The sequence below is a fragment of the Nerophis ophidion genome, linkage group LG08, assembly GCF_033978795.1.
Source record: "Nerophis ophidion isolate RoL-2023_Sa linkage group LG08, RoL_Noph_v1.0, whole genome shotgun sequence".
Taxonomy (NCBI): domain Eukaryota; kingdom Metazoa; phylum Chordata; class Actinopteri; order Syngnathiformes; family Syngnathidae; genus Nerophis; species Nerophis ophidion.
Genome location: NC_084618.1, coordinates 70380810 through 70395752, shown reverse-complemented (window position 1 = coordinate 70395752; position 14943 = coordinate 70380810). Strand labels below are relative to the sequence as shown.

At 41.2% G+C, this 14943-nt stretch overlaps 1 protein-coding gene across 4 annotated transcripts in view; it reads left to right on the top strand.

Annotated features, from left to right (window-relative positions):
• Nucleotides 1–14943, top strand: part of plce1 (phospholipase C, epsilon 1) — a 158683-nt gene that overhangs the window by 118448 nt on the left and 25292 nt on the right. For 2 of the 4 annotated variants that reach the window (XM_061909581.1, XM_061909580.1), the window contains 14 exons: nucleotides 879–1023; nucleotides 1107–1271; nucleotides 1339–1453; nucleotides 1532–1691; nucleotides 1765–1887; nucleotides 5121–5257; nucleotides 5332–5570; nucleotides 7721–7782; nucleotides 8483–8648; nucleotides 8714–8821; nucleotides 10796–10912; nucleotides 13598–13756; nucleotides 13824–13959; nucleotides 14070–14111. In XM_061909581.1, coding sequence (XP_061765565.1) covers nucleotides 879–1023; nucleotides 1107–1271; nucleotides 1339–1453; nucleotides 1532–1691; nucleotides 1765–1887; nucleotides 5121–5257; nucleotides 5332–5570; nucleotides 7721–7782; nucleotides 8483–8648; nucleotides 8714–8821; nucleotides 10796–10912; nucleotides 13598–13756; nucleotides 13824–13959; nucleotides 14070–14111 — 1874 coding nt within the window. The remainder of the gene's footprint in view (nucleotides 1–878; nucleotides 1024–1106; nucleotides 1272–1338; nucleotides 1454–1531; nucleotides 1692–1764; nucleotides 1888–5120; nucleotides 5258–5331; nucleotides 5571–7720; nucleotides 7783–8482; nucleotides 8649–8713; nucleotides 8822–10795; nucleotides 10913–13597; nucleotides 13757–13823; nucleotides 13960–14069; nucleotides 14112–14943) is intronic. The other 2 variants (XM_061909582.1, XM_061909583.1) reach the window with 1 other exon arrangement.

Genomic DNA, 14943 nt, shown 5'->3' with positions numbered 1-14943 from the left:
GCTTTACATCCTGTTATGCTGTGTTGTGTTGTTACGTTAAATTCTCTTAGTTTAGGTTAGGTCCCTTTGCATGGTTTACATTTTGTTTATACTACGTTACGATGCATTACTTTATATTTATTTGCGTTTTGTTTGGTCAGTGTTTTCGAGGTTCTGTTTCGTTCCATCATGTTTGGTTACATTTGTACGCTATTTTGTGTTGAGTTACATTAAGTTATGTTAAGTTAGTTTAGGTCAGTTGGCATACTTTGCATTCTATTGGCCTAGGTTATCTTATTTTACTTTGCATTACTTAACAATTAGTTGTGCTGCCTTTTGTTATATTAGTTCAGTTTCTCTTTGGTCACGGTAGGTTTCGTTCGAATGCTTTGTTGCGTTGTGTTACATTGAGTTACAGTATGTTGGTTATTTTAGGTTAGTTCCCTTTGCATACTTTACATTCTGTTACGCTACATTATGTTAGGTTACGTTGCATTCCTTTACGTTTTGTGCGTTGCGTTTCATTAGGTTAGCTTACTTCAGGTCACGTTTGGTCATTTTAGGTTGCGCTCGTACGCTATCTTGCAATGCGTTACATTAATTTGTTTTAGTGTAGGTTTTGTTCTGTCGCGTTACTCAACGTTATGTTATGCTACGTTATGTTATGCTACGTTATGTTGCGGTACTTTACGTTTTGTTAGGTTAGTTGAGTTCAACTTCTGTTCTCTTCCATCACATTTGTTTACTTAAGGTTACGTTCATATGCTATGTTACGTTGCTCAACATTATGTCGGTAAAATTTGGTTGTGTTACGTTATTTTAGTACTTTACTTTGTGTTGATCTGCTATTGCATTTTATTTGACTGTACTTAGTTGTACTTGATGTTATCTTCAAACAGACTGCTGCACTTTGTAGCCCCCAACCACACCACACAAATGTTGTACAAAGGACTGTCAGAGTTAGTGAATGCCACCCGGAAGATGAAGAAGTTTCCAGACCAAAGGCTGCAGTGGCTCAGGAGGCAGTATGTCAGTCTGTATCAGGTAAAACATACGTAATCATGCAATTAAGTACATTTAAATTGTACATAATCTAATCCTATTCTCTGAATGTCTATGTCTGCCAGGAGGAGGGTCGATACGAGGGGCCGACGTTGGCCCAGGCTATTGAGCTGTTTGGAGGGCGCAGGTGGAACATGGGAGCAAGTGGAGGAGACAAGTCTGCAGCCCCTAAAAACAGTCCCCTGGGCATCAATGACAAGACCAAGAAGAAGAAGAAGGTTCTTGTGAGGGTCAGTACTTAAATAGCCACATTCTAGGAGCTATTTATTCAGCATATCAAATTTAATATGGACGCAGGGAGACAGCGGGGATGCCACAGATGACGAGATGGTGTCCAGGAAAACCCGCAGCTGCAAAGAGGGACTGTATCGGAATGGACCGGAGTCAGACAGCATAGACCAGGAAGATCAAGGTTACACAATTGCAGACAAAAGGGAGAATAATGTTCAGCTTTTTCAAAACGTCCATCAATAATTTTCATCCTCCACAGATGACAGCTTCCCTGGGCCGTTCTCTTTGGCCTCTAAAGGAAGTCCGGGACTGCTGGCATCTTCCTCCTCATCCTCCTCATCCTCCAGCATGGCGAGCTCCAACCAATCCCGTCCACAATCTTCTCCGGTCCTCTCAGGGATCTCCAAGGCACAACCAGGGTACATACAGTATGTCCACAGTGGAGAATGGTGCTTTAATGTTTCATTTCAACGCGATGTTTCTGACTTGAAGGGCGTGGAGCAGCAGGTCTTGGCACGGCCGCGGCAAAGGATGCTTCAAAGGCTTTCAGAACCTCATGATCTCTGACAGCACCATGAGCTTCATTGAGTTTGTGGAGCTCTTCAAATCATTCAGGTACACACATTTAGTGCTTCTTCCTTCTGCCGATTAACCCTGACTAATTGCAATGTGAAAATAGACAAATAATATAAGTTGTACAAAAATGCTAACTACATATGATTGTAATTACCCAGACAATAGTGTTTCCCTCAAAAAAGACATGTTTCATACTCTGTGTTTAGAGATTTGATGTTTACCAGCTGGTGATGCCAAACGACTTATCCCCCAGCAAATTCTCTCGGGGTTTTTCTTCCTGTCACTCACTCACACACATAAATAATAATAAATGGGTTGTACTTGTATAGCGCTTTTCTACCTTCAAGGTACTCAAAGCGCTTTAACACTACTTCCACATTTACCCATTCACACACACTGATGGAGGGAGCTGCCATGCAAGGCGCCAACCAGCACCCATCAGGAGCAAGGGTGAAGTGTCTTGCTCAGGACACAACGGACGTGACGAGGTTGGTATTAGGTGGGATTTGAACCAGTGACCCTCGGGTTGCGCACGGCCACTCTTCCACTGCGCCACGCCGTCCCTGTGGAGAGTTAATAACAGCAGATGTCCTCAGAGCTACAGACTCGCTAAAAAAGGGTAGCACAGAAGAGGAGTTGGGATGCAAAATTTTATTTTATAAGAAAAAGGCCTGAAGAAGACTGGTTTCGTACTGGATTTGAGGCCTAGAGATTTATACATGCAAATCAGCACATTGCGCCAAACGACTTTTCTGAGCTTTTCTTCCTGACGCTCACTCGTTGTGAAGAAGAAGTGAATTGATTTGCGTGGACCCCGACTTAAACAAGTTGAAAAACGTATTCGGGTATTACCATTTAGTGGTCAATTGTAAGGAATATGTACTGAACTGTGCAATCTACTAATACAAGTTTAAATCAATCAATCAAGTCTAAAAGAGAGGAGTCCAATATTCTGGGTGTAGAAATGTATAGGTGTTAACTAACTGGTGGCGGCAAACTACCTCTCCCCAAGCAGCTTCTCTGAGTTTTTCTTCTTGTCACTCACGCACCAGTGACCAGTAGAGATGTTGTAGCAGCGCATCATCACAGCTACAGACCTGCTGAAAAAAAGGCTGTCAGCAAATAGAAGAGGAGTCATGATTAAATCAGGGACGGCGTGGCGCAGTGGGAGAGTGGCCGTGCGCAACCCGAGGGGCCCTGGTTCAAATCCCACCTAGTACCAACCTCGTCACGTCCGTTGTGTCCTGAGCAAGACACTTCACCCTTGCTCCTGATGGGTGCTGGTTGGCGCCTTGCATGGCAGCTCCCCCCATCAGTGTGTGAATGTGTGTGTGAATGGGTAAATGTGGAAGTAGTGTCAAAGCGCTTTGAGTACCTTGAAGGTAGAAAAGCGCTATACAAGTACAACCCATTTATCATTTATCATTTAAATGTTTTCATATCATAATAAAAAAAGTCTGAAAAATGCAGTTTTCCCTTTTGGGGCCTTGAGATTTGTACATGCAAATCAGCAGATTGTGCTAAACGGCTTCTTTCTGGGCTTTTCTTCCTGTTGCTCTCCCGCCGTGAAGAAGTAATGTGTTGGTTGTCAGGAAGTCTGAAAAAGACGAGTCTCCTATTCGGGGCCTACGCATTTTATACATGTAAACTAACTGGTGGTGCCAAACGACTTCTCCCCAAGCAACTTCTCTCTGAGCTTTTCTTCCCGTCACTCACACACCAGCGGGTTGTGGAGCCCTTACGGCAGCAGATGTCATCCTAGCTTTCGAGTGTCTGGGGGAAAAAAAAGTGTGTTTACAAACAGAAGAGTAGTCATGATGGACATTGTTTATATCATAAGAACAACATATGCTAAAAACATTTTTTTTATTTGGGTCCGAGAGATTTATACATGCAAATCAGCAGGTTGTGCCAAACGACTTCTCTCTGGGCTTTCTTTCCTGTCGCTCATTTGCTGTCAAGAAGTGTAGTTGTGTTGTCTTGGTTGTCAGGAAGTCAGAAAAAGGACGAGTCGTCCTAAAATAAATAATGAATTATATCCAATATTCAGTGATTATCAAATTTAGCCTTTTTTTTTTGTCTAACGTCTTGAAAAAAGAAGCATTGCCTTAGAGTCATGGTCCTCTTATATTTGGATTGATACGTATATCATATATCATATCGTATATTATAGTAATAATTACATTTAGGGACGGCGTGGCGCAGTGGGAGAGTGGCCGTGCGCAACCCGAGGGTCACTGGTTCAAATCCCACCTAGAACCAACCTCGTCACGTCCGTTGTGTCCTGAGCAAGACACTTCACCCTTGCTCCTGATGGGTGCTGGTTGGCGCCTTGCATGGCAGCTCCCCCCATCAGTGTGTGAATGTGTGTGTGAATGGGTAAATGTGGAAGTAGTGTCAAAGCGCTTTGAGTACCTTGAAGGTAGAAAAGCGCTATACAAGTACAACCCATTTATCATTTATCATTTAAATGTTTTCATATCATAATAAAAAAAGTCTGAAAAATGCAGTTTTCCCTTTTGGGGCCTTGAGATTTGTACATGCAAATCAGCAGATTGTGCTAAACGGCTTCTTTCTGGGCTTTTCTTCCTGTTGCTCTCCCGCCGTGAAGAAGTAATGTGTTGGTTGTCAGGAAGTCTGAAAAAGACGAGTCTCCTATTCGGGGCCTACGCATTTTATACATGTAAACTAACTGGTGGTGCCAAACGACTTCTCCCCAAGCAACTTCTCTCTGAGCTTTTCTTCCCGTCACTCACACACCAGCGGGTTGTGGAGCCCTTACGGCAGCAGATGTCATCCCAGCTATAGAGTCTCTGGGGGAAAAAAAGTGTGTTTACAGACAGAAGAGTAGTCATGATGGACATTGTTTATATCATAAGAACAACATATGCTAAAAACATTTTTTTTATTTGGGGCCGAGAGATTTATACATGCAAATCAGCAGGTTGTGCCAAACGACTTCTCTCTGGGCTTTTCTTCATGTCGCTCATTTGCTGTCAAGAAGTGTAGTTGTGTTGTCTTGGTTGTCAGGAAGTCAGAAAAAGGACGAGTCGCCCTAAAATAAATAATAAATTATATCCAATATTCAGTAATTATCAAATTTAGCCTTTTTTTTGTCTAACGTCTTGAAAAAAGAAGCATTGCCTTAGAGTCATGGTCCTCTTATATTTGGATTGATACGTATATCATATATCATATCGTATATCATAGTAATAATTACATTTGATGATCATTTTAGTATCATTAAATGTTAGCTGTGATTTTTCCTGCAGCATTCGGAGCAGGAAGGACCTGAAAGAACTTTTCGACACCTACGCTGTCCCCTGCAGTCGAGCCACTCCAGAGTCTGCTCCTCTTTACACCAGCCTAAAGATTGACGACAGAGACGTGGGGCTCCAACCAGACCTTGGTACGCACTAATTTACAAGCGAGCATCCTGAACATCTACATCGTTCCTACATCTCCTTCCTTTTTCCTCTCTAGACCTTCTAACTCGCAACGGCTCCGACCTGGATTTGCTCATCCGCACGAGGCAGCAGATGTCCGACAACCAGAAACAGATCTCGGACGCCATCGCGGCGGCCAGCATCGTGACCAACGGGACGGGCGTGGAGAGCGCCTCGCTAGGCGTGCTGGGCTTGGCGATACCTCAGCTCAACGACTTCCTGGTGAACTGCCAAAGGGAGCACCTGAGCTACGATGAAATTCTGAGCATTATACAGGTGAGCGATAATACATTATATATGATTTCCCCATAGGAAATAATCTGTTCCAGGGTCAAACTGTGGCCAGCATAAAACCTTAGTTAACTGCACAGGCAAGGTTTTAGAGGGGAACTCCTATTTAAAAAAAAATGTTGCCTATCGTTCACAGTCATTATGAAAGACATGATGCGTTCTAACTTCGAAATAAAAGTAAATAAAAGTCTGCTTACAGCAGAGCCGATTGGAACTTCACTATTCCTCCCATATAATCTGATAAATACTCCATTTTCATTTCGTGACTTGATTATTAACCAGGTATTGGTGATTTTGTTATTATAAGCGCTAACTCAAACTATATATAGCGGCGCCGTGATCACTAGCGTGTGTGCCTATGTTTACATCATTGAGTGGTCTGCTGCTGTCTTGCTTCCTTGCACACTGTAAATACATTGTAGATCATAAATCATGCATCTCATATGGACATGAGACGTCTGGGTAGGTAACCTGACAAGTTGGGACACTTTGGCAGCCATTTAGGACTTGGACCTGTTAAGAACGACACGAAAAGCGCTTGTTCGCCCTCCTCCGCCCCACCCCGTTTTTTTGCGAGGATTATGAGACAATTTTCATTTAAATGGGAATATATGAACATCCTAGCAGTCGACATCCTCATGACCGCAGACCTTGTACAGTAAGTGATGTGATTTAGAATGCATAAAAAATCCATCCGTCAGTTCTTTCGTAATAATTGTGAACGATAGGCAAAATTTCAAATAAAATGCAGTTCCACTTTAAGTAATATATTAAGATTCGAAACTGTCGTTCAGATTAAAGAAGTTAACCAAAGTAAAATGGGATTCGTTTTTTTGCACATTGAAGCAATTTTAATTATAAAAAAATAAAACCCATTAAATAAACATATTAAAATAAAAGGTGAAAATACATTAACATTGTTTTTAAATACATGTATAAATCATTTATTAAGGTTTATTTGAATAGCATTGTGAAAATGTAAAGAAATATCAAATTGAACTAAAATTATTGAATATGTATGAATTAAATATGAATCAGTTATTTAAGTGAGCTGCATAAAAGCTAAACAGTAACTACAAATTGATGTTCTTAAAACACACAATTTGAAATAATTGTAATTCATGTTCTTTTTGAGAATAGTTGTAATCGATTGTAAATTTTTTTATTACATTTATAAATATTATTATTTGTTTTGTGTGATTGTATATTGTCGTAACTTCTCTCTCACCCCAGAAATTATAGCAGCAGCAGCTTCTGCTGCAGCTAACCTGATCCAACTAAATATAAGCAGAATAATGTTTGGCTAAATTTGTCAAATGTATTTAAAAAGGTTATGCAACATATATATATATATATATATATATATATATCAATCAATCAATCAATCAATGTTTACTTATATAGCCCTAAATCACTAGTGTCTCAAAGGGCTGCACAAACCACCACGACATCCTCGGTAGGCCCACATAAGGGCAAGGAAAACTCACACCCAGTGGGACGTCTGTGATAATAATGATTATATATATATATATATATATATATATATATATATATATATATATATATATATATGTATAGATATATATATATATATATATACATATATATGTATATATGTATATTATATATACATACATACATATACATATGTATATATATATATATATATATATATATGTATGTGTGTGTGTGTGTGTGTGTGTGTGTGTGAGTGTATATATTTAGAAATATCCATTAAGAAACGTGATACGTCATTATTAAAATAATATCCCAAAATAATTTTGCAGTTTATGAATAAATAAAACAAGTTAAAATAGTGTTGCAAAAAAGCCAAATAGTAGAATTATTCATTAAATAAAAATAACATATAAATATTATAATAATACGAATGAAAAGCTAAAACTAAATATTTGTAAATCAAAAAATGGATGCATATTTTACTTTTTTTTTAAACTTCCTTACAGATATTTAAGCGTTTATGTGGACAGATGTTGTGGTGTAGAATGGGACGAGGAAATGTGGGCTATTGATCAGGAAGTCATGGAAAAAATGAATGGGAAAAGGATGTAGGAAAGCTCAGACAAAAGGAAGGAACGTGGTGATCAATAACGCTGATGAATGTCTTCGTGTTGCAGACGTTTGAGCCGTCATCAAACATGAAGCAGATGGGCTGGATGTCCTTCGAAGGCTTTGCACGGTATTACTATAACACAATGTATTATTATTGCAATTATGAGGGGTGTTCCGATCCAATATTTATATCACATTGGTTCAATATCAGCTTGCTTCTAAAAGCAGTACTGCCGCATTTACTTGTGCAAAGATGGGTAGTCACGTCTGTCCTACGGGAAGCATATAAGCTTGGTCTTTAGTCAAGGTAAACATGCTAGGCCACTAGGAGCTAGCAGCTACACAACAGCTAAGCACACAATAACACACAAGCTAGACATACATAATAAGTGTCCTTAATTGAACAATATTGCAGTGTAAAGCACATTTGTAGATATGTATAAGGATAGAATATTTATATTTGCACATACAGTAATAAACGTGTCCGCAATATTCAATTACTGCGCCGTTAGCTTAACTTAATGAATTATTGCACCACCTGATGTTGTCCCAAAAAAAGTTAACACTCTGCTTCAATTTAAAGACAGCTTAAGTCCAAACAGGTTAATTCTTTTTATGCCTACAGTATCATTGATTTCACTTAATCAAACGTAAATCCAAAGTATTTATGATTAGTGCTGCTATTGTATCAGATATTATTAGTATCGGACAATACTCAAGGCTGCAATGTCAATATGGTGTCGTGGGTGGAAAAAGTTGTCTCGGGACACCCCTACTTATTATGACAGTGTGTTGTGTCAGTATTGATGGTTGTTGTCGTCGAGCAGGTACCTCATGGACAAGGAGAACTTTGTCTCTCGGAACGAGGAATCCCAGATGAAGCTGGATGAGCTCCAGTATCCCCTGTCCTGCTACTACATAGAATCTTCTCACAACACCTACCTGACGGGACACCAGCTCAAAGGAGAGTCCTCTGTGGAGCTTTACAGCCAAGTCCGTGGACAAACACAAGACGTCCCCCATGATGGACGCGCGGTACTCATGTTTTACTCATGCAGGTGCTGCTGCAAGGTTGCAGGAGCGTGGAACTGGACTGCTGGGACGGAGATGACGGCATGCCAGTCATCTATCACGGACACACCCTCACCACCAAAATACCTTTCAAGGTGAGGAAGGACAACAAGTCCATCACCCATTCTCAGCTGGAGGGACTGATCAGGCCCGCGAATACCTTTGTTGTGACATTTCCAGGATCTTTGATGAGGGTTTTTGCGCAATATCTCTTAAAAACAGCAGAGTACTCCTGTCATTTAAAGAAGTTTTGGCGAGTGTTTTTGTAGTTGGTCTTCAAAAACAGCAGAGTGCTCGGCGTGGACGGTGTGGCGAAGTTGGTAGAGTGGCTGCGCCAGCAATCTGAGGGTTACTGGTTCAATCCTCAGCTTCTACCATCCTAGTCACGTCTGTTGTGTCCTTGGGCAAGACACTTCACCCTTGCTCCTGATGGGGCCTGGTGAGCGCCTTGCATGGCAGCTCCCACCGTCAGTGTGTGAATGTGTGTGTTAATTGGCGAATGTGGAAATACTGTTAAAGCGCTTTGGGCTCCTTAAAAAGGGGTTGAAAACCGCTATACAAGTACAACCCATTTACCATTTACCATATAAAGGATTTTTGACGTCCGTTCTTGTAGTAGGTCTTTGGAATCAACAGAGTACTCCTGTCATAAAAAGGATCTTTGGGGAGTTTTTTTGTTAGTTTGTCTTCAAAAACAGCAGAGTACTCCTGTTATATAAAGGATTTTTTGACATACATTCTTGTAGTAGGTCTTTGAAAAGAACAGAGTACTCTTGTGGTATAAAGGATCTTTGGCAAGTGTTTTTGTAGTAGGTCTTTCAAAACAACAGAGTACTCCTGTCATATAAAGGATATTTGGTTAGTGTTTTTGTAGTTGGTCTTCAAAAACAGCAGAGTACTCCTGTCATGTAAAGAAGTTTTGACTTGCGTTTTTGTAATAAGTCTTTGGAATCAACAGAGTACTCCTGTTGTATAAAGGATCTTTGGCGAGTGTTTTTGTAGTTGGTCTTCAAAAACAGCAGAGTACTCCTGTCATATAAAGTATTTTTTGACATACGTTCTTGTAGTAGGTCTTTTAAAACAAGAGAGTACTCCTGTGATATAAAGGATCTTTGACAAGTGTTTTTGTAGTTGGTCTTCAAAAACAGCAGAGTAGTCCTGTCATATAAAGGATTTTTGTTGTACGTTTTTGTAGTAGGTCTTTGGAATCAACAGAGTACTCCTGTCATATAAAGGATCTCTGGCGAGTGTTTTTGTTGTTGGTCTTCAAAAACAGCAGAGTACTCATGTCATATGAATGATTTTTGAGGTATGTTTTTGTAGTAGGTCTTTAAAAACAGCAGAGTACTCCTGTCGTATATAGGATATTTGGCTAGTGTTTTTGTAGTTGGTCTTCAAAAACAGCAGAGTACTCCTGTCATATGAAGGATTATTGACGTTCGTTTTTGTAATAGGTCTTTAAAAACAGTAGAGTACTCCTGTCATACAAAGGATCTTTGGCGAGTGTTTTTGTAGTTGGTCTTCAAAAACAGCAGAGTACTCCTGTCATACGAAGGATTTTTGACGTATGTTTTTGTAGTAGGTGTTTGAAATCAACAGAGTGCTCCTGTCATTAAAGGATCTCTGACTAGTGTTTTTGAAGTAGGTCTTTAAAAACAGCTGTGTGCTCTTGTCATATAAAATATATTTGATGAGCGTTTTTTTATAGTAGGTTGTAAAAAAACAGCAGTGGGATCTGTCTACAAACATTTGACTTGCGTTTTTGCAGTAGATCTTTAAAAACAGCAAAACACTCCTGTCATAAAGGATACTTGACTAGTGTCCTGTAGTAGGTGTTCAAAAACAGCAGTGCACTCCTGTCATATAAAGGATCTTTGGCGAATGTTCTTGCTGTTGGTCTTCAAAAACAGCATAATACTCCTGTTATGTAGATGATATTTGACTAGCTTTTTTTGTAATACGTTTTTAAAAATAGCCGATCAGTCCCCCTATAGAGGATCTTTGACATTTAGCAGTAGTTCCTGTGCGTTAGAGGCTTGTGTCTAAAAAAACAAGTCATGTGCTCCCAGGATGTGGTGGAAGCCATTAACCGGTCGGCATTTGTCAACTCGGACATGCCAGTCATCCTGTCCATAGAGAACCACTGCTCCCTGCCGCAGCAACGCAAGATGGCCGACATCTTTAAGGTAAGGAAAATGTAATCTACTGGAACTTTAACTTCAGAAAGTTTTCTTCCCTCGACCAGATGTTGGCATTTTATTTGGCAGTGCTCCAAGTCGCTCTAATCCTCAGGCTGTCCATTTTTTTTATATACTCAGGAACACGCACACGCACCCACACACACACACACACACACACACACACACACACACGCACACACACACACACACACGCACACACACACACACACGCACGCACAGATAGTGTGTGTGCTGGAATGTCCACACACTTTCATCTCACTAAGCCCCCCAGCACTGTGGTCCTCCCAGAGGCACTGAGGTGATGGACATCAAACTCTTTCATGTACACAACACAACTCTTGGGCTCACTTATACTTGGTTATGTTTTGTGTTTACGCAAAAGTACTTTTTACTGGAGTAGTAAAACCTTCAAATACAAAAATGCAGCCAAAAAATTTACATTAAAAAGGGTAAATACGAGAAAAAAAAAATCACAATGCTGTTTTACCCCACTTTGTTTGCCTTCAGTTTCATCCATCCATTCATCCATCCATTTTCTACCGCTTATTCCCTTTGGGGTCGCTGGGGGTGCTGGTGCTTATCTCAGCTACAATCGGACGGAAGGCAGGGTACACCCTGGACAAGTCGCCACCTCATCGCAGGGCCAACACAGATAGACAGACAACATTCACACTCACATTCACACACGAGGGCCAATTTAGTGTTGCCAATCAACCTATCCCCAGGTGAATGTCTTTGGAAGTGGGAGGAAGCCGAACCCACGCATTCACGGGGAGAACATGCAAACTCCACACAGAAAGATCCAGAGCCCGGGATCGAACCCTGACTACTCAGGACCTTCATATTGTGAGGCAGACGCACTAACCGTGAAGCCTCAGTTTCATCCATCCATCCATTTTCTACAGCTGCATTCGGGCGGTAGGCGCTGTACACCCTGGGCAACTCGCCACCTCATCGCAGTGCCTTCAGTTTCTTTTTAGATGAAATGAGTTATTGGTTTGATCCTTTTTCTGTTTTGTTTCTAAAAGTGAGTTATTATTGGTTTGTTCCTTTTTTCTGCTTTGTTTCTGTTTCAACATTTTTATTTGACTACATTTTTAATTTACTGTTTTACCCCGCCGGGCTTCACGGTGGCAGAGGGGTTAGTGCGTCTGCCTCACAATACGAAGTTCCTGCAGTCCTGGGTTCAAATCCAGGCTCGGGATCTTTCTGTGTGGAGTTTGCATGTTCTCCCCGTGAATGCGTGGGTTCCCTCCGGGTACTCCGGCTTCCTCCCACTTCCAAAGACATGCACCTGGGGATAGGTTGATTGGCAACACTAAATTGGCCCTAGTGTGTGAATGTGAGTGTGAATGTTGTCTGTCTATCTGTGTTGGCCCTGCGATGAGGTGGCGACTTGTCCAGGGTGTACCCCGCCTTCCGCCCGATTGCAGCTGAGATAGGCTCCAGCACCCCCCGTGACCCCAAAAGGGACAAGCGGCAGAAAAGGGATGGAGGGATGTTTTCATTTATTAATTTCTAGTATTGGGATAAAATTAGTGATTAGTGGTTTTATGATAAAACCATTTTTTTTAAACATTTTTCAAAAATGTTTTTATTTTACTCTATTTTGTATTTTTCTGTTTTTGCTTTATTATATTTTTTGTAATTTATTTTTACATTCCTAACTGTCATACAAGTTCTATAAGTTAAACAAGTCATGTAAGTTAACCACTAGAATCAAAATATCTGGAAATCCTTAGTGTTAAAAAAAATAAACCAAAAAAATATTCAAAAAGCCCCAAATTAGCCTGGGGTTAGCCACTAATGCTAGTCGTGGGAGGGCATGGCGCAGTGGGAGAGTGGCCGTGCGCAACCCGAGGGTCCCTGGTTCAATGCCCACCTAGTACCAACCTCGTCACGTCCATTGTGTCCTTGAGCAGGGGACGGCGTGGCGCAGTGGGAGAGTGGCCGTGCGCAACCCGAGGGTCCCTGGTTCAAATCCCACCTGGTACCAACCTCGTCACGTCCGTTGTGTCCTGAGCAAGACACTTCACCCTTGCTCCTGATGGGTGCTGGTTAGCGCCTCGCATGGCAGCTCCCTCCATCAGTGTGTGAATGGGTAAATGTGGAAGTAGTGTCAAAGCGCTTTGAGTACCTTGAAGGTAGAAAAGCGCTATACAAGTACAACCCATTTATTATTATATATTATTACTCCATCCTTGCTCCTGATGGGTGCTGGTTAGCGCCTTGCATGGCAGCTCCCTCCATCAGTGTGTGAATGGGTGAATGTGGAAGTAGTGTCAAAGCACTTGAGTACCTTGAAGAGAGAAAAGCACTTTACAAGTACAACCCATTTACCATTTAGTCCTTTGATGCTGTAATCACCCAAAATTATTCCCTTTGGGCCAAATGCAGAGGAGACATTTGACCACACCTAGTGTGTGTGTGACAATCATTTGTACTTTAACTTTAACTTAAACTATATTTGTGGTTCTATGGTTATCATCACTCTTGGCCATCTTGTGTTGTCTTTTGAGCTGCCGTAAAGACCCACAAAATCCAAACACTCGTAACGTACATTACCAAAATCATTAATAAAGGATTCATGATGGTGATAGTTTTAGATCATCTTTTATGGGGAAAACGTCAACATTTAAAAATGTCTTCCTGTCGCATGGCCTTCCTAAGTCGGTGTTCGGGGAACGCCTTGTGACGCGCTTCCTCTTCGAGAGCGACTTCAGCGACGACCCTCACCTGCCTTCGCCGCTGCAGCTGCGTGGGAGGATCCTGCTGAAGAACAAGAAGCTGAAAGCCCACCAGGCACCGGTGGACATACTCAAGCAGAAGGTGCGCCATCTCAAACATTCCGTAATAACCTCTGTGATATGTCCTAATATCACGAGGTGTTGTTTAGGCTCACCAGCTGGCCCACCTGCAGGCTCAGGCCAGCAACGGGTCACCAGGGGGCGCCTCGCCTGCAAGCCACACCACCGAGGAAGAAGAAGAGGACGAAGACGAGTACGACTATGACTACGAGTCTTTATCAGATGGTACGTTGTGTTGCGTTTGTCGTGCTCTTCATTGTGTTTTGCTCCTCTCTTAAGTTAACAAACTTCCTTCCTGTCTGTCCTGTTTGGTCGGACTTCTTCTCCTCACTAAGCCGATGTCCTCAATGCCTCTACTGCCTCCTATGGGCTGGAAGGTAAAACGTGTGACAGTGTTGCCCTCTCGTCTTGTTTTGCACTTTCTAACACGTTGTGGGTCCTTAGTAGGTTCTGTGTTGTGTTGTGTTGTTGTAGTCTTGCAGAGAGGAGATTTGTGCACGTATCATTTATTCCAAAATATCTTTGTATTTCTTTAATGGTATAACAACAGTAGTGCCAGTTAAAACAATCATTATTTGATTGATTGATTGATTGAGACTTTCATTAGTAGATTGCACAGTACAGTACATATTCCGTACAGTTGACCACTAAATGGTAACACCCGAATCATTTTTTCAACTTGTTTAAGTTGGGGTCCACTTCAATCAATTCATGGCATCATCATGAGCACATTGAAATATTTGATGCATTAACTACGAATTAGTTTCATAGCTCGGTTGGTAGAGCGGCCGTGCCAGCAACTTGAGGGTTGCAGGTTCGATTCCCGCTTCCGGCATCCTAGTCACTGCCGTTGTGTCCTTGGGCAAGGCACTTTACCCACCTGCTCCCAGCGCCACCCACACTGGTTTAAATGTAACTTAGATATTGGGTTTCACTATGTAAAGCGCTTTGAGTCACTAGAGAAAAGCGCTATATAAATATAATTCACTCACAATAAAGTGATGGTTGTTCTTTTTCTGTAGGTAGTAGTCATGATAATAATGATCAACCAATGACATACTATTTTGTAAAAAGTAATACATATTAATTAATCACTTAAATATTGGTAAATGGTTATACTTGTATAGTGCTTTTCTACCTTCAAGGTACTCTTGATTGATCGATTGAGACTTTTATTAGTAGATAGCACAGTACAGTACATATTCCGTA